Source organism: Macrobrachium nipponense, chromosome 2, assembly GCF_015104395.2.
Source record: "Macrobrachium nipponense isolate FS-2020 chromosome 2, ASM1510439v2, whole genome shotgun sequence".
NCBI classification, from domain to species: Eukaryota; Metazoa; Arthropoda; class Malacostraca; order Decapoda; family Palaemonidae; genus Macrobrachium; species Macrobrachium nipponense.
The window spans coordinates 38,362,775-38,387,394 of NC_087201.1; the positions used below are offsets into that span (position 1 = coordinate 38,362,775).

At 42.6% G+C, this 24,620-nt stretch overlaps 1 protein-coding gene across 1 annotated transcript in view; it reads right to left on the bottom strand.

Moving 5' to 3' along the window:
• LOC135221162 (cell growth regulator with RING finger domain protein 1-like) overlaps positions 1-24,620 on the bottom strand; it is a 188,235-nt gene that overhangs the window by 160,390 nt on the left and 3,225 nt on the right. The window contains 1 exon segment of the mRNA XM_064258987.1: positions 6,650-6,783. Within this exon segment, the coding sequence (XP_064115057.1) occupies positions 6,650-6,783 (134 nt within the window).

Here is a 24,620-nt window from a genome sequence, read left to right on the forward strand (position 1 = left end):
TGACTTTCGAAAAGAACTTGGCTGTACATAAGAGTGCTAAGCACTGGTACTTAGTTACGCCAGTCCACGTTCACCTCTTACTATCTTAAGGATGTTGCCCACAGATCTACGGACATGTTTTCCCTGGGTCCTGTGGTGGCTTCCCAACAGTTTGTATAACTCAATGTGTAACTCATGGTTTCCCTTAACAGGGCACTTTTGTATCTTACCTATGATGATTGTGTGGATGAGAGAATGAGTGAGTTGGCTGGTCTCTTTCTTTCTCTTGTACCTTTCCTTCTTCCTTCAGGCAGGTTAAGGAATAGACACGTCATTTGCTGGGCTGGTCTGATACAGGTGAGTAAGGTAGTCATACTGATAGTGTGGTCACTTGGTATACATATATCCAACCCTCTATTCAGTGGCATATGCTCCACTCCTTGGCAAGGGGGGAGTTCGGAGCAGTAACAAACCCTGGTGTGTTGGTTTGCTATTGGACAGTCAAAGTTTCTCTACTTTCCTATACAATGATTCTCCCATATATCATTGTATGTCACCCAACTGCTGGTGATGACTGAAAAAGCACCATAGACTTTTCTTGGGGCTCTGTTCTCTGCTAACAAATACGTAAGGAAACTGACTCCCGTGTCCCACCCTTACCCTACCCAAACAGGGAATGGCACTAAACATATAAGAGAGGCACAAGTGTAAAGCCTAACCCGCTTTGTTGGGACCGAAAGACTATTACCTAGAATACAATCATCCCCACTCTGACTATGTTGGTGGCCATACCGGAAAATGCCAGGAGTCCTACCCCTAATCACAGCCCACCCCTGGAATCCACAGGCTCTTCTCAGGGATAGTTCTGCCTTCAGGGTGTCAATATGGCATCATATTAACACCCTTAACATCCAAACATCATCAGATTGGGTGACACTCCCAATCACAGTTCCCACATTTAGCTTCCAAACACGAACCCCAATCCAAGGCATGATACCCTTTCCTTTCACACAGACAGGAAATATAATGAAAGTGGAAATATCCACACTATTAAGACCAAAAACCCTAAAAGCAGAAGTCATAGAGGATGGCTAGGAAGATGGAAGGGAGCTAAAAAAATAAGCTGGAGGAAGAAGTAAAAACAAAGTAGAATAAAAAGAGGACAGAGAGACATTTTGAGTCAAATGGGGGAAATCTGATATAAAGGGAAAGAACCTAGAAGAGGGAGGAATTAAGAGTATGAGAGAAAGGGGTGTAGGATGTTCCATCAGAACCTAGGGCACCTGTGGGAATTCCAATGACTGAATTACATTTCTTGAGTCACAATAAATAGTAAAGCTATTTCTATTCCAAGTTAAAATTTCCTTTAAGGCCTTTAATACTGCAAGCAGTTCTGCTTTAAAAATAGATGAAACAGATGATAATCTCCCACTTCTTTTTATATCAGGGAAGGCCACTCCAACGCCGATCACCAGCATCTGACTTAGATCCATCCATGAAAACTGGAACGGAGTTATCATGTTGCAAGGAATGATATGGACTGCATTGCCTCATTAGACTTTTTTGCCTTAGTAAAATTAAACATCTACACCAATAGTAAACCTCTGGATAGTTCCAGGGAGGGTTAACCAAATATCTAGCTGTAAAAATCTCCATCCTTGGCATGTTTAATTCTCTGATAATAAATTTTACTGTAAAAGGAAACAGTTGAGATTGATTGTGGTGATTTTTTATAAAACTGCCAATGCCTTTCATTCTGAATACAAATGCTGGTTAAGGACTTTGGAAGCCTCTGAAATCAGCACCAGCTCCAAACCAGCAGACATTGGTAATGTAGATCTCACTAGTACCTATAAGCATGCTCTCAGTGGGAGATGATTTAAATACTCCTGTAGCTAATCTTTTTCCTTTGTAATGGATTGAATTAAGTATTTTAAGGCTTAGGCTTTGCTGAAGAATACACTTCATATGTTAATTTTGAAAAGACTAAAGATTTATATAGTCTCAGCATCTGAGTTCGGTCTGCACCCTACAAAGTCAAAGACAGAACTTTCAGCACATTCATTGCTTTTAGGCATTCTGTCTTTATATATTTCAGATGTGAAATATAGGACAAGTTGCCATCAGAAATCAACCTCAGAAACCTTGTTTCACCAACAAAAGGAATTCTCTGCCCATATATAAGCAGAATGGAATCTTCATATGTAGCAAATAGGATTGGTTACCATTTTAATCGCTGAAAACCTAAATCCATTCATCTCAGCCAACTTTACTGTTATCCATGCACAGCTGAATGTGCCATTCAGCCACTGCCATCCTTTTTGCTGTAAAAGATATTGAAAGGTCATCATCAAAAAGATATAAGCCACATCTGGGGGAATTATTTTGGATACCCATTGATTGCTAAGGAGAACAAGGTTACGCTTAAAACACTTACTTATGGCACCCTTTCTTGATTGAATGCAATTTCTACATCTTTAAGATAATGAGCATCAAAGAGATCTACTGTTGGTTGTCCACAAAGTCTCTAAAGTCCTTAGCATACTTGGAGGTCCAACATCCACTCTGTAGGAGGGATGTTTAATCTGCCCTATACAAAACAAGGGAAGATCGTCACTTGTTGTCGTTCTGCCCAGAGAAAAAGCTCCCTCGCTGTTTGGTAGAGAGTGAAGGAGTGAGTGCCCCCTTGTTTGCGGATGTAAGACAGGGCTGTTGTGTTGTCAGCAAACACTGCTACTATCTTTCTGGGCACTTGGTGAGAGAAACGTTGTAGTCCTAGAAGATTGCTAACAATTCCTTCACAATGAAGTGAAGGGCTTCCTGATCCTCTGTCCATAGGCCCAACACCTTTTGAGACTAAAAAATTGGCCCCCCATCTGAGATCCAACACTTCTGAATAAAATTTCAGCTCTGGGTTCTGAGGTTGAAGTGACTTCCCTTCCTGAAGTCTGTCAACAGACAACCACCACTGCAGGTCTGCTTATATTTCCTCAGAAATGGGGAAGACGAAAGAGTTCTGCTGAGTCTTCCTGGACTAAAGTACCTTCAGGTAAAACTGAAGTGGATGTATGTGCACCCTGCCCACTTTTCAAAGGTCTCCACTGAAGCTAGGGTTCCCAGCAGGCTCATCCATTGTAGAGCTGGAAAGGACTTCAGATCTAGGAACTCTCAGACTGATTGAAGGCAAGCGTTTATTCTCTTGGGCAAGAGAAAAACCAAAAATGTCCTAGAGTCCAGAATCATGTCCAAATACAGAATCCTCTGTGCCAATATAAACTGTGACTTCTGGACATTTATTAAAATCCCCAGCTACTGTGTCAAAGTAAGTACTTTCTTCAAGTACTCTGTGCACTGTGCCTCTTCCACTGCTCTCTTGCAGATAAGTGCTTCCACCTCCTGTGAGCCAAATGTCCCTCAGATCCTACCAAGTACGCTGTTGAAGTGATCGGTGAGCTGGATAACAGGGGCTCCTCTATGAGAGAGATCAAATAGTCCTCCCTCAAAACCTGGAATACCCAGGGATCTGACCCTCTGCAGCTCATTCCCACCAAAAACGAAGGAGCCTTGCACCAATAGGGACACAAAGGACAGACAAATACCTTTTTGGAAGAAAGTTTAATGGTGGACTTCCTGACTGGTCTTGCCCCAGAATGCAAGTTAGTTCCTGGTCTGGACTGTGATCTGGTTCTACCCCTTCGAAAGGGCTGAGGCTCCAAAGGGGAGAATGACTTGGAAGAAGCTGCCACAGGCTCCCTTGGCCTTCTAGAAGACTGTCAGTAAGCCTGTGGTGGACTTATTTTGAAGGTCCAACAGAATGTCTTTCGCCGCCCTTTGCGGGAAATGGTAAGCCTTATCAAAAGGCGAGAACAATAGTGCAGACTTCTGCATAGATGTGAAGCCCTTGGAAGTAAAAGAGCAACAAAGCTGTCTTTTTTAACATTCCCATAGAGAAAAAAAGAGGCTTTTTAACTGGATCCATCCCTACCTGCTTTGTCTGTGCAAGACAACACTCCGAACCAACCTGCAGCCACGTCTTCCGCTAGAGGAGGACAATTCTCCGTCTTTCTTGCTAAAGCACCCACCATCCAGCCTAAGAAACTAAAGATTTCTACGACGTTGAAAATATTCTTCTCCAGATGATTGATTTCCGGTGAAGAGAAGAAAATCTTTGCCGCAGCAAGTGCTGACCGTCTAGAGGAGTTCACTAGATCAGAGAAGTTCCCCTGAGAGGAGGTAGAAACTCCCAGGGAAGGAGTCTCACCTGTCACGTAATGGTGGTATCACTTCTCAATGAGTTTAGAGGGAGGAAAAGCAAAAGTGGCTTTCCCTAGCTCCCTCTTACCAGCTAGGCACACTTCCACTTCTCCTAGAACCTTCTTGGAAGAGGAAGGCAAAACCATCTGAGGGCATCTGCTTTCAGGAGTTTTTCCCATGAGAAAAGTAGATCCAGGAGGTGCTGAAGTCACTGGTACAAAAGATGGGATGGAAAAGCAATTGGCGACAACACAAAGGAGGAGGAGAAAGAAAAGGAACTACATAGCTTTCCTTCAGTACCTCCATCACCCACAGTTCTGCTTCCAAGTCTCTCCGAACATGGCAGAAGGTCTGCAGTAGACCTACTGGAACCTGAGGGCATAAAGCTTCATTTCTTTCTGAAAACCTTAGAAGTTTTGCTTTTACTGAAGGACCTAAGAAAAGGCTTGGCAGCTGAAAAAGAGTATGAGACAAGGAAGGACAAATCTTGACTGGAGGGCCAGAAGGAAAAGAAGGAGCAAGTCTCTTATTGCCTGCTTTAAAAGAGTCTTTGATAAATTCCCTATTTTACTGTATGGAAATAGCCCCTTTATTGCCTTAAATAAGACGGATAGGCAAAAGAGAAAAGCACAGTTGTTCCTTCTTCTTCAAGACCAAGTTAGAGAAAGCATAAGAACATTCGCTGCCACGTCTGAAATAGCCTTGTCCATGCAAGACAAAAATTCTAATGACTCCTGCCAAGCTTTGATGCCCACTGGCACCAGAAAGTTTTTAAGCTGGTGCAGAGAAGCAGCAACAGTACTAGGTGGAGGGTCAGCAAAAGACAATACAACTTCAATAATTCTCAACAAAGTCTTGGACAAAGTCTCTGCCTCTGCTTTGGACCAAAGCACCTTGCCAGTCTCAAGAGCGCTTTTTCGTGGGATCAAGACATGCACGGAAGTCAGAACTGTCAATCGGAGACTGTTTAAGTACCTGTAACAAGCCTGTGTCGTAAGAAGCGGCTCTCCGCACTTTAAAAAGGGATTTTGACGAAGGAAAAATCTATTTCTGGGCAAGGGTTCATGTCGCCCAGTATATATCTCCTGTCACATACAAAAAGCATAATATATGTGGTACTATTTACAGGGGTGAAATGAAACTTTCATAAACCCATCAACTATAGGCAGGAGGCCAACTCTGCTCCTGACAACCCAGGAAAAAGTATTTAATACAGGATAGTATTTAATACAGGATAGTACTGTAATTAGATAAATTCAAAAATAATGCTATGAAAATTAACCCTGCTAAATACCTAAAAACCAAAGGAAATCTTTCAATTCATAAACCACCTAGAACAAGAAATACTTATGTATAAGTACAGTATTGCAGTGTTCCCACATTAACTTAACTCTGTGGTGGAAAGGAGATTTACTGATTTAGATAGAAACAATGAAGCAAGTTCAGAAAGCTCTGCCAACGGAAGCATGACTCAGCCTAGAGGTTAAAGAAACATGAGGATTGATAAGAAGAAACACAAAATTACTGATGAAAAGGGCAAACCATGGTGAATTTCCTCCAATTTGAACTAAAATAATATATTGGAGATTTTACATAGTACATGTATATGTATTAGCTGTCACACAGGAGACATGCAAAATTAAGGTCAGCACTTTCTTCCTAACAATGAGTCAAAGGTCCACATGCATATACAATGATACCTCGAACATTCACAAGGTTAGGTTTCAACACACGTTGTGGATCTGGGGGAATCACGAATGTTTCTTAAGAGTCACTTAAAATACTAATAAATTATTATTTCTAGAGTTTAAACCCTTAATATGGCCCAAACCATGCTCCCAAAGCACTTTCATTTCATTTAAAAGTTAGCTTAATACATTACTACACTTAAAAAAAAGAAATAAATTGTTAATGCAAAAATAGAGAACAGTATTGCTTAATTCATTGGCTGCCATTTCCTTTTGCACTAACAGTAAGGCAAAAGCAAGTAACAAATGGGGACTGTAAGCTTAATGACTTGACACTTCTTTTGTCAATATTAGAAAGGTAAACTAGGTAAACTTCATATGTCACAAAAGTCATATAATGAAGGTACAATTCAATAAAATAAAGAAAACCTATACATACTGTAGGCAGATCTGTGAAAAAATCACAGATGCAAATTAGTCAGGTTCCAATGAAAATGTTGCAAATCCGTGAATCGCAAATCCAGAAACGCAAATGCATGAGGCATGACTGTACAATAACTTAGTTACATGTCTAGGGGAATTCAACACAATGAATGAATGATACCAGAACATATGAATGATAGGTTTGTCATTACATACATTCATACACATCTAATTTTTTCTCACCAAGTCAAAATTACCCATATATGTATCTATTGTTTAAACAATTTTCAACAATAGGCACTTACCAGAAAACTTAATTTCTCCTGGCTTGTGAAGTTCTAAAGAGAATGGGACAGCTACTTTCTGGACTGAAACTTGCGCTACAGGAGGCTGGGCAACATGCACAACGGATGTCCCAAAAAAATCTTCACCATTTACCCTGTACAAAAAAGATATTTTTTATGAGACAACAATTTAACCCAAATTTATCATTATCATCATCTTCCATGGTATTAAAGTGCAGTGGACCATCATTATAACGCAGTTCCGCATCCACAACTTCAGTTAGTCATGGGTTTTTCTATGGAATGTAAATCCAAATAAATCACACAAAATTTACTAACTCAAGGATTTTTTTGTGGAGCAATATTTGCAATCTATAAGTATCTTTATGACAAAATATGTCTTCTCATATAAAAAAAATGACTTACTAAATGTTCAAATATTAATATTAATATAAACAGTAAATATCAATAAAATGTTTTTCACTTAGGGGATCCATTTATACTGTATGTATTATCATATTGATCCATTATCATTACTATAAGGTATATATAAAACCAATCGTCCTCACATCTGTAATGTTTACATACTCAGAATCAGCTGATTGAGCCTACACACGAAAGAATTAGGAAAATAATCTTTTAGTTGATAAAAGAAACAAATGTATTAATGGAAGTACTATTTTCAATTTTGTGCATAAAAATAAAAAGGGTAAACAAAGGTAAACTGACATACTTTATGTTAAAGTAAAATTCCTCAAGATCACAAAACAGCTCTTCCCTGATATGCAAACCATCTCTCTCTCTCTCTCTCTCTCTCTCTCTTTGTAGGGGAAGTAATGCCCACAGTGCACCTGCACCTTTTCCGGTGAACACTAGGCAATACTTAAGGGTTTTTTGCAGCGTCCCTTCAGCTCTGAGCTGCGACCTCTTTTAAATATTCTACTTTACTTCCATTCAAACCACCTTTCTACCACCTTGCCATTCCACTATCTCTCTCTGATTTATTTCATCTTGTGACTGCGAGGATTTCTTCTTTGTACACCTTTTATAAAAAAAAAAAAAAAAAAAAAAGGTATAGTACAGTGGTCCCCCCGTATTCGCGGGGGATGTGTACCAGACACCTCCGTGAATAGTTAAAACCCGCGAATGTTTGGAACCCCTATAAAAATGCTAAAAACAGCCTATTTTGTTAGTTAAAACTCAAGAAAAGCCACTAAAAATTTTCATACTTGGTTTTTTTAATAGTTTTATCACAAAAAGTGCATTTTATGATGAAATATATAAAAAAAACCAGGAATTTGTGGATATTTCTCATAGAAAAATACCGCGAATGTGCGAATTTTCCGAGAATAATGCGGGGAAATCCGCGAATGTGTGAGTCCGCGAATACGGAGAACGCGAATACGGGGGCCCACTGTACATAAAACTTAAGACATAAGATTAATGTAAGGAGCTGACAGCTACCTCATGCATCAGAACAGAGGCTTTGGAATCTCTTTAAACAACGCAGGGCAGATGCTTGCAGGTTTCCACAGACCAGGATTGGAGGGATCCTGGGGCAACTGGGGATGCAGAAATGGAGTGTTGCTATTGTGCCCCATTAAGCTCACTCCTTCGTGTAATGAATGACCACCCCTGCAACCACTACCCTGTGAGTGAAGGCTAAACTGCTCTGAGGTTGCGGAGCTTTTGATCCTTGTTGGAGTCCTAGCCAACTAAAAACCCCAGAAGAGCTTTTGTGACATTGATTGTGGAACTTCCTACCCATGGGACCTGCTGGTGTGGCCATTCCTTGGATATTTTCATGGTTGGAGGAGGAGCATTTAGGTCATAAGATTTTAGCTGTTCATGGCTGTTGGAAGTTTAGTATTTTAAGGGATGCTGCTGTTCACTCCTGGCAAAAAATCATTTGCTTAGACTTATTGTGATGCTCAGTTGGGAGCTGCGACACGTTTGGGATCGTCTAACAACAGGGAGACCATATGTTAGTATGGCAGCGATAAAAGGTATCCTGGCGATGAACTATGGAAAACTGTCCATGGATAAGAGGATGCGGTGACTGTGGGAGTACTCAACCATCCCCCCTTTTCCTTTTCAACTGGTCACAATAGAAAGAATACTGAATTAAAAGTACAGGTAGAAATATTGAAACCAAGACACAAAGATGACTCAAGAAAAGTTAAAAGTTAAAGCACACATGTGCAAAATGCAGTGTTAACTAGTGGTGCGTAGACTACAAAGAGGAATGCTCATCAAAGCTAGGTAGTCTCAGTGTCTGTCTCTCCTGCCAACAAGAACAGGAGACAGCTAAACTGAGGAGGGAAGTAGAAGAATTAGCAAAGGAACTAAAGGAGTTGACAAAGGACAAACTTGAAGGCAAGAGAAGAGAAGACAGGATGGAAAAGGAAATTGGAGACCTACAAAGAGAAGTTACAAACCATAAGAAAGAAAAACAGGAATTGAACAATGATATAGTAGAAAACGGAGAGAGTACTATACTAGTAGAGATTAGAAAACAATTGCTGAAGACCAGAACCAGAAATGAAACAGAAACAAGCACTAGACTATTCTCCCCTAAAAGGAATCGACACAACGAATAGATTTGCTGTGCTCTCAGAAGCAGAAGAGGAAACAAACTTAATTGGAGACTTGTTAGTAAAAGAGCAGGGCTTAAATTTTGTTGCCAAAAATAGAAGTAAGAGAAAAGTAAATTCTTACTCAGGTGCAGGAGCAAAGAAGATAGCTGAGGCAGTAAAAAAAAAAATCAAGGTAAATAATAGAAAAAGTGCATTTAGTGCAGGGAGGAGGAAAAGACTTGTTTCTAAAAGACTGAGGAACTGGCCAGACAGAAGGCCTTGTAGCCAATCTGACTAAAATTGTAGAGAACATCCCAGAGAAAACTGATAACAGCATTGTTATACGACTTTTGCCCAGAACCAATGTAAGCCATTACTCCCTTAGCAAGGCAATTGGAAACAATGACAGACTGGAATTAATATGACAAGAAAAATGTGTTAGGTATGTAAACTTTTGGGACAGATTTATAGGGAATAAAAAACTATATAAAAAAAATGGAACTCCCTTGAATATGGAAGGAGCAAAACTAATAAGACCCCTTCTCAACGAAAACCTCTTGAAACACCTCAATGAACTGAACTTTCAAGTTAAGAAATTGGAAAGCTCCTTGAAGCTGGCTAGTAGTAGCACTGCAGGCAACAGTGACAGTAAGGGAAATTAATAAAGCCACCGAGGACAAAAGAGAAGATAGAAAAGTCCCTCAGAGTGGCACAGTTTAATATACAATCAATTCGGAACAAAGTAGATATCTTCAAAGCATTGGTAGCAAGTGAGGAATTAGACATAATAGGTATCACAGAAACATGATTACAAGAGGCAACAAGAGACTTCGTAGGAGTACCAGATAGCTGGATATAAATTGTTCAAAAAAGATACTCAATAAAAAAGGTGGAGGCATTATGTTATATGTTAGGGACCACCTCAGTCCAATAAAGTGTAAAATTACAACCATGCAAGAAGTGACTGGCATCAATATAAATAGCCTAGGGAGGAAGATAACTCTAATACTAGTGTACAGACCTCCCCACCAATCACAAATGTCTGATGAGGAGCTGTATGCACTACTAGCACAAGAGATGAACAACAAACTCTGCATAATAATGGGAGATTTCAATGCAGCAGTACTTTGGGACACGATGACCTCCACATCAAACAGAAGGAAAGAGACTTTTAGATTTTGTAAAAAATGAATTCCTCCACCAATGGGTTGACAAACCCACTAGAGGAAACAACATACTAGACATCGTCCTATCAACGGAAGATAATCTAGTATCTGACCTTTCAGTAAGTGGAAAGCTAGGCAAAAGCGACCATAAAATTATCTCATTTTAAATTAATGTTCAACATAAAAAAGAGAAGAAGATATTAATGAGATCAGACTACCGTCAACAAGACCTAAATAAGCTAAAGGAGTACCTTAAAATCTAGAGTATGACGAGAACACAGGCATAGATAAGCACTGGGAAGCCTTTCATAAGGAATACACAGGAAAACACTCTAGATGTATACCATTAAGGCAAACACTAACAAATGGCAACCCTCAGCCAAAGTGGTTCAACAGGGAAATTAAAAGTAAGACAAAAGAAAGAGACAGATTGCACAAATCAATGAACCCACACCCAACACCAATAGAAGCAAGCAGACATAAAGAACTCGGTAGATTGGTGGACAAATTAAAAAGAAATGCAAAGATAAATGAGGATAAGTGAGTTGCATCACTTTGCAAAGAAAACCCAAAAGGATTTTTTGCGCATGTTAATAGTAGGAAACCAATAAAAAATAGCATAAGTTCCCTAAGGGACATTAGAGGTAACCTGGTGAACTCAGACTTGGAAAAAGCAGTTACTGAATAAGTTTTTTACTAGTGTATTCACAACTGAAGACACTACCTCAATACCGGAACTTGCTATTAAATATGAAGGGACAGATCCAGTGGAAAAAATGTTATTGTTATAATACAATTAAGTTTGTTCATACTTACCTGGCAGATATATATATAGCTGTATTCTCCGAAGTCCGACAGAATTTTCAAAACTCGCGGCCACACGCGTGGGCGGCCAGGTGGTAGTACCCATTCCGCCGCTGGGAGGTGGATATCAGGAACCATTCCCATTTTCTATTCATATTTTATCAGTGCCACTGTCTCCTGAGGGGAGGTGGGTGGGCACTTAATTATATATATCTGCCAGGTAAGTATGAACAAACTTAATTGTATTATAACAATAACATTTTGTTCATGAAACTTACCTGACAGATATATATATAGCTGAATCCCACCTTCGGATGGTGGGAAGAAACAGAATAGGATTTGTAGGAAACTTAAATTAAGTAGATGATGTACACCTTGGTTCCTCACCTGTTAGCAAAGTAGACTCTGTGATTACTGTCACTTAAGCCTGCTTGTGCTTAATCAGAGTTGCCAGCCAGGTGGAGACCTGTAGTGCTGGTGCGCTCTGGATGCTCTGTCAACGGGGATGTGACCTCAACGTGACAAGAACATCGAGCCATACATATGAGGGCAACGAAGCAACTGACCACCACCTGACCAACTATCCAAGACCCCCTGAACACTAAGCTAAGAGATGGGAGGTCTTCACCAAAGACTCACCACAACCAAAAAACACAACAACTAAAAACTAACCTAAACCTAACTAAGGGATAGGGAGAGAGCTAACCCTTCAGCCCCCAAGACTGTGTCTGCAGAAACGTATGGCCCAAGAGAACAACAGTCCTCGTATATCGTTCTCACATCTCTCAAGTAGTGTGAGGCGAATACTGAATTGCTCCTCCAAAAGGTGGCATCAAGGATGTCCTTGATCGACATGTTCCTTTGGAAGGCAAGCGAGGTTGCGACAGCTCTGACCTCGGTGAGCTTTCACTCGCAAGAGGCTCAAATCGGTCTTCAGGTAAGACGAATGAGCCTCTTTAATCACTCCCTCAGAAAAGAACGCCAAAGCATTCTTGGATAATGGTATATCGGGCCGTTTAAACCGAACACCACAGATTATCTGAGGGACCTCGTACCTCCTTTGTCTTGTGAACATAAAACTTTAGAGCCCTGACAGGGCACAGGGCTCTCTCAGGTTCTTGGCCCACAAGGCTTGTCATACCCTTAATTTCAAAGCTCCTTGGCCAAGGGTTAGACGGGTTTTAATTTTTTGCTAAGAAAGTGGGACTCAAAGAGCAGACAGCATTGTCACCTTTGAAGCCCACTCGCTTACAAATGGCTTGAATTTCGCTAACTCTCTTCGCCGTCGCCAGAGCAGTTAGGAAAAGAGCCTTCTTCGTCAAGTTCCTAAGAGACGCTTCATGGAGAGGCTCGAAAGGACTCGACATCAACAGTCTAAGGACTAAATCTAAGTTCCAAGAAGGAGGCCTCGCCTGAGGTATCTTGGTAGTATCAAATGATCTCAAGAGATCGTGAAGATCTCTGTTGTCAGTAAGGTCTAGGCCTCTGTGTCGAAGACTGCTGACAGCATACTCTTATATCCCTTGATGGTCGGGACTGCCAGCTTCTGCACATTTCTTAAAAATAGCAGGAAATCGGCTATCTGGCTCACAGAGGTAGTGGAAGAGGAAATTCCCTCCTTTCTACACCATGCCCTGAAGGAAGCCCACTTCGACTGGTAAACAGCTCTCGAGGAAGTCCTCCTTGCGTTGGGCGATCGCTTTCGCAGTGCTTTAGAAAAACCTCTCGCTCTGGCCAACTTTTCGATAGTCTGAACGCAGTCAGACCCAGAGCAAAGAGGTTTCGGTGATATCTTGCGAAGTGGGGCTGTCTGAGTAGATCTTTCCTCCAGGGCAACGTCCTCGGAAAGTCTATGATGAAGGACATTACCTCCGTGAACCATTCCTTCGCGGGCCACATCGGGGCGATCAGGGTCAACCTCGTCCCCTCCGATGCCGCGAACTTCCTTACTACTTCCCCATGATCTTGAATGGGGGGAAGGCATACAGGTCCAGGTTCGTCCAGTCCCAGAGCAGAGCGTCTATAGCGATGCATCCCGGATCCAACACAGGGGAGCAATAAAGAGGCAACCTCTTCGTCCTCGGCGTCGCAAATAGGTCGACTAAAGGAACGTCCCCACAGTCTCCATAGCTCTCGACAGACGTCCTGGTGCAGCGTCCATTCCGTCGGCAGGAATCTGATCCTTGCGGCTGAGAAGGTGGTGCTCTGAACGTTTCTGGACTCCTGCGATAAATCTCGTCAGGACCCTGATTCGCCTCGCAATCTGCCCACAGCAGAATCTCCCTCGCTAAGTAAAATAGAGGACGGGAGTGTGTACCTCCCTGATTCTTTAGGTACGCAAGGGCCGTGGTGTTGTCCGAGTTGACTTGGACAACTTTTTCTGCAACCTTTTGCTGGAAAAACTGTAGCGCCAGGAAAACCGCCGCTAGTTCCTTCACATTGATGTGCCAGGACACCTGTTCCCCCCTCCAGGTGCCTGACACTTCTTCCCCTCCTAGCGTTGCTCCCCATCCCGACACCGAGGCGTCGGAAAACAACACTAGGTCGGGGCTCAGAAGCTTTAGGGACAACCCCTCTCGAAACTTCCGAGGATCTAACCACCATCTTAGATGGTTCTTCACCGATTTGGTGATCATAAAGGTCGCATCCAGATCCTCTTTGACTCTCCATTCTTCTGCCAAGAAAAACTGGAGAGGCCTGAGGTGTAGTCTTCCCAGGGAAACAAACTTTTCCAGCGAGGAAATGGTCCCTCTCTCTAAGCCTTGCAGCTGTCGTTCCTGGGACGGAAACGCTCGAAAAGCCACTGAATCCATCTGAATCCCCAGATACACGATGGACTGTGTTGGGGTCAGATGCGACTTTTCGAGGTTGACCAGAAGTCCCAGGGACCTCGCCAAGGCTAACGTGAAGTGAAGGTCCTTCAGACACCTCTCTTCTGACGATGCTCTGATAAGCCAATCGTCGAGATACAGGGACACTCTTATTCCTGCAGAATGTAACCATCTCGCTACGTTCTTCATGAGCATGGTAAATACCATCGGAGCCGTGCTTAAACCGAAACAAAGGGCTCGGAATTGCCAAACTTTGTCCTTTAACACAAACCTCAGAAACTTTCTTGAAAGAGGGTGGATAGGCACGTGAAAGTATGCGTCCTGTAGGTCCAAGGACACCATCCAGTCGCCCGGTCTTAAGGCTCCTAGAACCGACTGAGGCGTTTCCATCTTGAATTTTTTCTTTTCTATGAAAAGATTCAGCCTGCTTACGTTCCAAACTGGACGCCACCCCGACGACTGCTTTGGTCCAGGGAAAGTCTGTTGTAATATCCTGGTGACCCCAGGTCTAAGACCTGTTCCACCGCTCTTTTCTTGATCATTTGATCTAAAAGATCGAAAAGAATCTGACGTTTCTCCCCTTGATATGACGGGGAAAGATCTCTGGGAGTTGTGGATAGAGGAGGAGGGTCCAAAAAGGGGATCTTATACCCCTGTTCCACTATCTTGAGGGACCACGCATCTGTATCTCTCTCTCTCCATGCCCCCGCAAAGAACTTTAGCCTGGCTCCGACCGGCATCTGAAGGACTTGATTCTCACTTAGAGGATTTAGGTTTGAAGGAACCTCTTCCTCTTGCAAGCCCTCTCCCTCGAGGAGCAGCTCTCGAGGGAGGAGCGCCACGAAAGGGTTTAACCTTCCTAGGTGGTCTTCCAAAAGACGACGTGGTAGGGACTGCGGGACGTCTTGAAGACTGGGCCAAGAGGTCCTGGGTAGCCTTCTCCTGTAGGCTCACTGCCAGGTCCTTTACCATAGCCTGGGGGAAGAGATGGCTCGAAAGAGGCGCAAAGAGAAGCTCCACTTTCTGCGATGTAGAAACAGACCTAGCCGTAAAGTTGCAGAAAAGCGCTCTCTTCTTGAGAAAAGCAGTGCCGAAATGAGACACTAACTCTTCCGAACCATCCCTGACGGCCTTGTCCATGCAGGATAACACATTGGACAGCTCCCCCAGACTCAACGAGTCAGGACTCCTAGATTGAAGATCCAGGACTCCCAAGCACCAGTCTAGAAAGTTAAAGACCTCAAGAGTCCTTAACAGACCTTTCATGTGATGGTCAATCTCCGTTGGCGTCCACGAAATCTTAGCAGTCGATAAAAGAGACCTCTTCTGTGCATCGACCAGACTAGCAAAGTCCCCTTGGGAAGACGACGGGATCTTAACTCCTACTTCTCCTTTGGTCTCATACCAGATGCCGCCTTTCCCACTGAGTCTTGAAGGAGGAAGGGCGAAAGTCGACTTGCCCTGATCCTTCCGACGTTCCATCCAATCTTGCAACTTCTTAAACGCTCTCTTAGTGGACAAAGAAGTTTTCATTTCCACAAACTCCGGAACCTTGCACGACTTAGATGACGAAAACTGAGAGGGTGGAGACTTGGGAGCTGCAGGCTGGAACTTCTCTCCAAAAGAAGAGCGTAACAGTCGAACCAGCACCTTGTAATCGGACACAGACGAAACTGAAGGCTGTTCCTCCTCAACTGAGTCCGCCGGACTATTAAGCTCTCCTTCCTCCCTAAGAGGCAAAGGAGATTGCACCTCTGGAGAGGGCGTGCGCCCAACGGGTCTAGCCTTCAACAAAGGCTTTCGAGGATTACGTATATCAGCTTCTTCAAAGCGACCGACCTTCTGTCGATCCTTAGAGCTCGAAGAACGAAGAGCGTCTTGACCGCGCTGAGCGTCAAGAGAGGCTACTCTTACTCGCTCTAGAGGAGCGTCCTTACGCTTTCCGCTAAAGCGTCCCGCTTTCGCTTTCAAAGCGTCCTTCTGGGCGCTCTCGAAAGCCTTCTCAATAGGCAAAGCGTCTAGCAAAACGTCCCGACGAGCGTCCTCAAAAGCGTACCTGCCCGAGCGTCCTCAAAAGCGTCCTCCAAGGCGTCCTGCCGAGCGTTCCTCAAAGGCGTCCTGACGCGCGGCTGATCAGGACGTCGAGAGGGAAGAAAAGCGTCCTGTCCACGAGACTTCCTACCTGTAGAACGAGAACGAGGAAGCTCCGAAGGAGAAGCAAGCGGAGACAGAGACGAACGAGGAGACGGAGAAGGGGACTGCCTCGTCCTCTTGACAGGCAGTCTGGCGTCCTTCCTACGCTTAGGCTCAACTGCTGCTGGGCGAGTCTTCTGAGCCATTAAAGCAGACAATTGGTCTTGAAGAGACACAAGAATATTCTTCGTTGGTGAAGAAACAAGAGGAGGTGAAGGGCTGAGCCTGCGAGAAGACGAGGGGCGAGGGGACGCCTCCTTCCTTCTCACAGGTACAGCAACCTGCCTCTCCGAGGCGCGAGAGAAGCGCTTCTCAGCGTCGTCCTCGGACGACGTCCTACCTCTCTTCTGTGGAGGAAACGCGTCATACGACGCAGGAGAAGACCGCAACGATAACGGAGAGAGGGGACGTAAAGCGTCCTCCCTCAGAAAAGTCCTTTTCAACGGACGCGAGTCTCTCCGAGCGCTCCACCCCTTGCGCGGGGAGGGCGCCTCGGAGGACGAAAAACAGTCCTTAAGGATGCGAGCCTGAGCACGCTCCTTGGCAGCCTGGGAACTAACAACAGGTCCTGCCGAAGGGACGCCAGATCGGTGGGGAGCCCCCGTAACCCTCTTGCGGCTTTCGACATACCCACTCCCTGAGTCCTGGAGTCGATAGAGGTCTAGGCCTAGAGGCATTATGGGGACCGATCTGACGCCCCCTCCACAACACTAGGCACGATCACACACTTTACTTGAGCCGTTTTCTAGGGCCAACACTTTGGACTCTAGAGTGCGTAACGACTCTAGAATCAGAGAAAGGGCATTACCTTCTCCAGACACAGAACCAGGGCCCTCAGGCAACAACACAGGATTAGGTGAAGCAAATTCTACTGGTGTTAAAATGGGTGAAATGTTACTTCCCTTACCTTTCGTAGAACCGCTCTTGGAGGAAGCCCTCCTGATCCTATCGCGTTCCAACTTACGCCGATAGGACTCATACACCTTCCATCCATCATCAGTCAAACTTTTGCTTTCAATGCATCGATCATCCAACAAACAAACATGCCCCCTACACCCCATACATACTGTGTGGGGATCTACCGATGATTTCGGTAGCCTCACCTTGCAATCACTCCTCACACACACTCTGAAGCTCACTGAACTTGATCCAGACATCACGTTCACAGAAAAGCCAATCCAAAATCAAAAAACAGTCCACTATCGCGTATGCCAATCCAACAATCCAGAGTCAAAAACCAAAAGTCAATCCAGATACTTAGAACGAGCGATCAAATCCAAAAATCCTGGGCAGAGGTCTGTAAACAGGTGTTTACCGACCAGCGACAGAAAAAATATGAATAGAAAATGGGAATGGTTCCTGATATCCGCCTCCCAGCGGCGGGAATGGGTACTACCACCTGGCCGCCCACTGCGTGTGCCGCGAGTTTTGAAATTCTGTCGGACTTCGGAGAATACAGCTATATATATATCTGTCAGGTAAGTTTCATGAACAAAATAATATTTTCAGAAGAGGACATTAAAAACACAATAGACAAATTCAACAAGTTCAAATCTCCTGGCCCAGATGGGAGTCATCCAAGAGAAATTAAAGATCTAAAACAGGAGATAGTTCCTCACCTATAAAAACTCTATAGGAAAAGTACTGAACAAAGAAAGGCACTAAAAGGATGGAAACTAGGAAATGTGCCCCCAGTTTACAAAAACGGTCCAAGAGAAGAGCCGGGAAATTATAGAACAATCTTCCTAACATCGGTCATTTGCAAGATTTTTGAGTCCATAATTGCAGATCAAATTGTGTATCACATAGATAGAAACAACTTATTGTTAAACAGTCAGCACGGTTTCAGACAAAACAGATCCTGCTTATCAAACCTCTTGCCATAACATGCTAGGTATTTATGACAGTAGTAGAGCAATAGATATACTCTACTTAGATTTTCAAAAGGCCTTTGACAAAGTCCCATACAAGAAACTATGACAAAAGTTAGAGCTTTAGGAATTGTAAGAGAAACAGCAGACTGGGTCGAAGACGCTAACTTATAGAAAACAGAGACATGATAAATGGTGAAGAATCAGAATGGGCAGATGTAACAAGTGGAGTTCCCCAGGGTTCTGTCCTTGGCCCTCTTTTGTTTTTGCTTTACATTAATGACATTGATGTAGGCTTAACTAGCAGGATAGCCAAATTTTCAGATGAAACCAAACTAGGTGTAAATGCAGCAGACTCAGATGCAGTGGAAAGTTTAAGAAATGATCTAATGAAAATAAGAGTGGTAAAAAAAATGGCAAATGCCTTTTAACGTAGATAAGTGTAGTGTTACAAATAGGAACAAACAACCCTCATGCCAGCTACATGCTGCTTGGGAATGACAAATAGTGTAGAACAAGAGGAGGACCTTGGAGTCATTATTACCAAGGACTTAAAATCCACAAAACAGCATAAAAGCAGAAAAGAAGGCACAGAAACTAGTGGGATACATAAAGAGGCAGTTCAAATACAGAAACAAGGAAACAGTGCTGCAGCTCTACACATCAATAGTTACACCCTATCTTGAATATGCAGTACAGTTTTGGTCACCAACAATAAGAAAAGACAAACAGATTAGAGGGAGTGCAAGCAAGAGCCATAAAGTTAATTCCATCCATCAGGCAAATAGATTACTGAAGACGACTAGAGAGCCTGCACATGTATGGCTTAGAAACACGACGATTGCAAGGACAACTAATAGAAACATTCAAAATACTGAAAGTATAACAAAAGTTGACAGTAACCCATTTACATTAAACGAGAACCAGACAAGAAATAATGGATGGAAACTGGAACTGAAGAGATACAGCACATCCCATTGTGGGAACTTCTTTACATACAAGATATGTGAGACTTGGAATAAACTGCCACCAGAAGTTGTAAACAGCAATAGTGTGGAAGAGCTTAAAAGAAAGCTAGACAAAATCATTAGGACACTGTGAATGCACAGTACTTGACTTTGGAAAATGTATTAATGGATTTAAGATGTGTTGTGACGTCACAGAAGACAAGATGGCGGCGGCACGAGGTGCAAAAGGTAAATAAAACAGAGCAGAGTGGAGGTGGCATGGATCTAGTGTTTTAGTACGGTAGGAGAGAGCTCTCTGTCTTATAGGAATTTATGGGTTGTAAGTCTTGTTGTGGTGTTCTTCAAAGTCTCAAGCTGGATTAAAATGGAACCGAGGAACGTGAACAGGTGGGAGTTTGAATGATTGTTACATGTAGGAAAGGTTAGGCTTGGAAAATATTCAAGTGGAACAATGGAACCACACAATGACAACTTCTGTTGTACTGATCTATCATTGGAAGCTTCCACAGATTTGAAAATCCTGCATAATGTCTGGGTGACTGAGCTTAACTGCCATTAGCGTACCAGTTTCCTGGAATGTACCTGACCAACAGCTCTACCGAGTGTGCAATCCCCGACTCATACCCCTGCGCTGCCAACATGTAGGGAAACCAGTCCCCCCACATCATACCCTATTTGTTGACAAAAGTAATTCTAGTGGTGATGGGGGTACAGGGTACGGACACACTCATCAGCACCACAGAGTAGCTCGCCAAGATCCTGAAACTCTCAAAGAGCTAAAGAAGCTGTCTTGAATTCCAAGATATTGATTTGGAGATGTTTGCTGTTCCAGTTCCACTCCCCTGAAAGCAGCAACGCTTCCAAATCTTCCAAGAGTGCACCTTCATCCCTTGGTCAATGCACCTGAGAATGGGAGCATGACAGGATGAGGAGTGTGATGGGGCATTCCAGGTTCCTGTCATCTAGCCACCAGACATTCCCAATTCCCTTCCTCCCCAGGAAGAATGGAAAGGAATAGGGAGTCCCTTTTCAAAGGCTAGAATTCCTTCATTCTTTACTAAAGGGAACGAGGAAGAAGTCAATCATGAGGGCCTGGCTTCGCCAAGGGTAACAAGTGAACGAGGCCAACTAGTGTAAGATTGGGCTTCTCAAACTTGAACAAGATTGCCAAGTCCCTCAAATTAGAGAAGTCGTTTCTTGTCCCCGGACAAAGATGATAGTATATGTATTCAAAAATATACATCCTAATGAGCACTAACTGTACCATATTCAATAATGCCTTCACCTCTTCCCAAGAGATTAGTTGAAGATGAGTCAGGAATTGAAACCTGGAGGTACACAACAAATTGGAGAGGGCTGGCAGGAACTTTTAAAGTTTCTTCTCCCATACACTGACATTGTTTGTCAGGTACCCCCTCTTCAATAGCAGAAGGCAGAAAAGAACACTGCCCCTTAACGTCCCTCCCCTTTCCTTATACCCCTGCCCATTTTCCAGGTCAGACAGGGGGTTAAAAGGAGCACTACTGTGCACCTTTCTGGTAGGATAGAAGAAGACTGGGTATACCTTCACGGGCCCTTAGAAGCCTGGGTCTCCCTTGGAACCAGAGAGGAAGAAATAGCCTGGCCCAAAGGCAGAGCTGTAAAATCATGAGAAGACCTAGAGGTCTTGGCCATTACCAGTGACCACTGAAATCAATCCCTAATCCTAATCCTGTCACTTATGACGTCAACTTCTATCACTGACCAGGGGGAAGTAGAAATCAGTATCGATTCGTTCCTGAGAACCAGTGGCATCTTGTAACCAACGAACCTGATAACCTAAGTCAAGACAGTCTCTCTCCTCTTGGCACCAGATTTGCACATAGGTAAGCTGTCTGGTGGGGAAATGGTAGAAGAGGGTCCTACCTCCAGACAATATCAGTCTCTTGAATATGACTTCCTTTCCTGAACTAGAAGATCTTGAAAAGGAAGAAGTGATCTATGCCACGTAATGGAACCAAGATCCACTCAGGGGACTGCATGGAATCCTACCATGACAGTCAATTCCATTGTTACTGCCCTGTGGAAGGGAAGTTCTGTCTGCAGGAGGTGGCTAGCGACAGACTCAAATGTCACGTCAGTCTGTTGGTCGGCAAGGGACTCTCTGAGTTACTGAGGCATTCTTCTGGTAATTCAGAGGCTGGGGAAGTGTCCTGCTTAACAGGAGAAACCTGAGTGAATTGTCCAGGTCATACAAGAGAAAATTCACCTGGCTAAACAACCCCTTCAGCAAGTTGCAACCATGAAGAGTCTATTAACTTTGGTTTCCTACAGAAGATCCCAAAAAAGGTTCAATGGTTGATGTACTGTCTACAGGAAAGCTATGTTTCTTCCTTGAGACCGTAAACTGCCAAATTCACAGATGATCCTGGAAAAAACTTGAAGAGGAGCTCCGTGATCTCTCTACCTCTCAATGTACACATGGGTGCTGCAGCATATTTTCCAAAGAGTAGCAAATCTTAACCCTTAATGGACAGATATACTGCTCACATGAGTAGTAATAACAGGTCTTAGGTGGTTGATGGATTTACTCATGGTGAGTAACAATATTATGCGCCATTGATTTGGGAGAATTGGGCAGGAATGAGGTGCCATTACATACTTCTATAGCCCATAAATTCACAAATGGCAACTTTTAGACTGGTTCAGATAAAGTGGGCGCCTCATGACAGAGTTAGTGTACTTGACTTCAAGGAGAGATGTACTGCCTCTCTCTCTCTCTCTCTCTCTCTCTCTCTCTCTCTCTCTCACATGATGTCTTATCATATATCTGCTCATAAATATAACCAGGGCTTGCTGTTGGTATTAGTTCTTATCTTTTATGATAGTATGTCAGTTATAATTGTAATTTTGCAAATAAAAGTGCAAAGAAATATTAGAAAAGATAAGTATAATCCAAAAAAGTTACTGCATCTTCGATCTCAATAAATTTACATAAATATTTTACAACAAATTTGCTCAAAATTTGTTACTGATTTTAGTTCTTATCTGTTTTGATATTGTGTGAGCTGTAATTATAATTTAAAAAAATAAATGTATTTATTAGAAAAAAACACGTATATCTTGGTAAAATGTATATCTTCCTCTTGTAAAAGAGGCCCTACAAGGGGTTGTAAATAGTAGTGCTTTTCTACTTCTCGTGGAAGGTAGGAAAAATATTTTAGAACATTTTTTCTTACACCATGTGTATTTGTATATCTTCCTCTTTCTAATGATTTGTTTTTTTTTTTTAATTTGCTGACCTCAAAGTTTCCCCAGCCTGGGGTACTGCATATTGAAATTTTACCCCGGCTCCTAAGGGTTAATGCATGTGCACATGAATAGTTTCAGGCATCAAGCATACAAACACTTTTGACCCGTAATGTAAGGTTACTTTGGGTGCTTTGAGATGATGGTCTCGGGTATATCTTTATTTGAAATATTAAAGTGTTTTAGTATGATAATTTAAGGTATATTTTTGTTTTATCTATCAAATTAAACAATGAAATGTTAAAACAGACAGTTATAAACATTTTAGTTGGTACTGGGTATTTGGCAGTTATAAGCCAGTTATAAGCAATTTTAGAGGGGATTTTTGCATTTCCATGTTTTTTGCATTTCTGCTGCAGGTTCTGGAACCTATTCCCACATAAAAGTGGGGGAGCACTGTATTACCAATTCATAGATGTAACTCCACGATACTGGTAAAAGTAACTCAGCGTTTCTACAAAACCCAAGTATACCCAGAATGACCCAGCTCTCAGAAGTCTGAACACTCGGAGCTTCCGAGTCATGAACAAGACAATCTTCGGTTGCTCCCTCTACCTGAGCAGCCAAAGAAATACAAGCAGAGGTATGTATGTACTAGTCAGGGAGGTGAACTGGAACTGGAATCAGAGACATGGGTTACCTCTTCAATGTGTCGTATCTGAGGAGACCTGTGCACCTGGTGTTCCCATGTTGCCAGGTCTTGAAGAGACCCGCGACAAGTTTCCAGAGCCTGAAGACGTGGGAGAGCAACCAAAAGAGATGCCTCACAACTAGATAAAGGTAAGAACGATGATGATAATTCAATACCCTTCTTTGACTTTCTCTCTCTCTCTCTCTCTGAGTTGAGCCACAGGTTTTATGGGAACCTGAGCAACAGTTGCTGGCATGCCTGTAGAGGAGCAATCAGCAAAATAGAGTGACTGCACACGATTGTTAGTGAGAGAACCCACATTTCCAAGTTTCTCAAGCTCTACAATATGTATCTAGAAATAACTAAAACATGACAAATGTCACGTAATAAATTTCAGAATACAAACTTTCCTTCGCACTGCAAAAGAATAAAATTCTCTGAAAAAGACGAATTGGTGTCATAGAGTCGTAAACAGAGATGAGAAACCAGTTTAAGCTTCCTGCCTTGGCAATGTAAAAACCAGTTTGACCACTCTCAAGGTTAATCAAGTTGTAGGGTTGCGTTATATCAGAATAAACAATTATATCAGAATACTGTAAGCAACACACTAGGGTAAAATAAGGGGATGGATCTGCATTAAAGTATCATATTAGCAAGTTATGTCCAGATATAAGAAAAAACATCAAACCAGTTTTACCACTCTCAAGGAGCCAAAGAGCAACATACTAATATAAATCATGAAAACATAAACAAACAGATCAGTCGAACAGCAGGCACAGAAGAAAGAGCAACATTTGTCTCTCTCTCTCTCTCTCCATGGCCAAATGCAAAAGTGAATGCATACTGACTTGGTGGGCAAAACTCCCAGCCATGGTCGGTAGTTAACTACATACTTAACCACTTTGTTTAAAGTTAAATGGCCAGTCTCCAGATGCGCTGAAGTACATTCCTACAGTAAAGACAGATGTTTGTTACTGTGTAGGAACAAATGATCTATCCAAAATACGCAACTCAACTGAATCCCTCTGCATGCAACCAGATGCACACTTTGGTATATATTTTCCATTACCAGCAACAGATGCTATACTGCTTTAACATGTACCAATCACAACCAGGGTGACCAGATTTTGAAATTGAAATACGGGACACTTAAATTGAAGAGGTAGTTGAACAATATAGACACAACTTATGCGAAGTTATGCACGCAGTGACGCAGGCCTTCTTTATTGACTTTTCTTTTGTCTTAAAGTGCATTCGTTGTAGATTTTGTTACAAACAGCTGTTCATTACATGTGTCAAAGCATTAAAATATTGCAATCAAGCATGTTTTGCAGCTTTGAAGGATATTAATAACAAAAGTGACTTGCCGTAATATATTGAATAAATTGCAAACAATAAAATACATATGATGAAAACCTTTCAATAACCATTTTAAAATTATTTTCCTCATTGTTGTTAAGTTATTTTTCATTTGTCATATTTTGCACTAGATCCAACTGCTCTCAAGAGATGGTGTTTGGTTTGAGCATATGTGATGAACTCCGAACAGGACAGTGTGAAATTGCACTTTATCTGTAGTTCTGACTTATCATCCTACACTGCACGGTTCTACACCCACCCCATCGATGGCCCCATCAGAGAGAACACTCGCTCCACTTGATCGT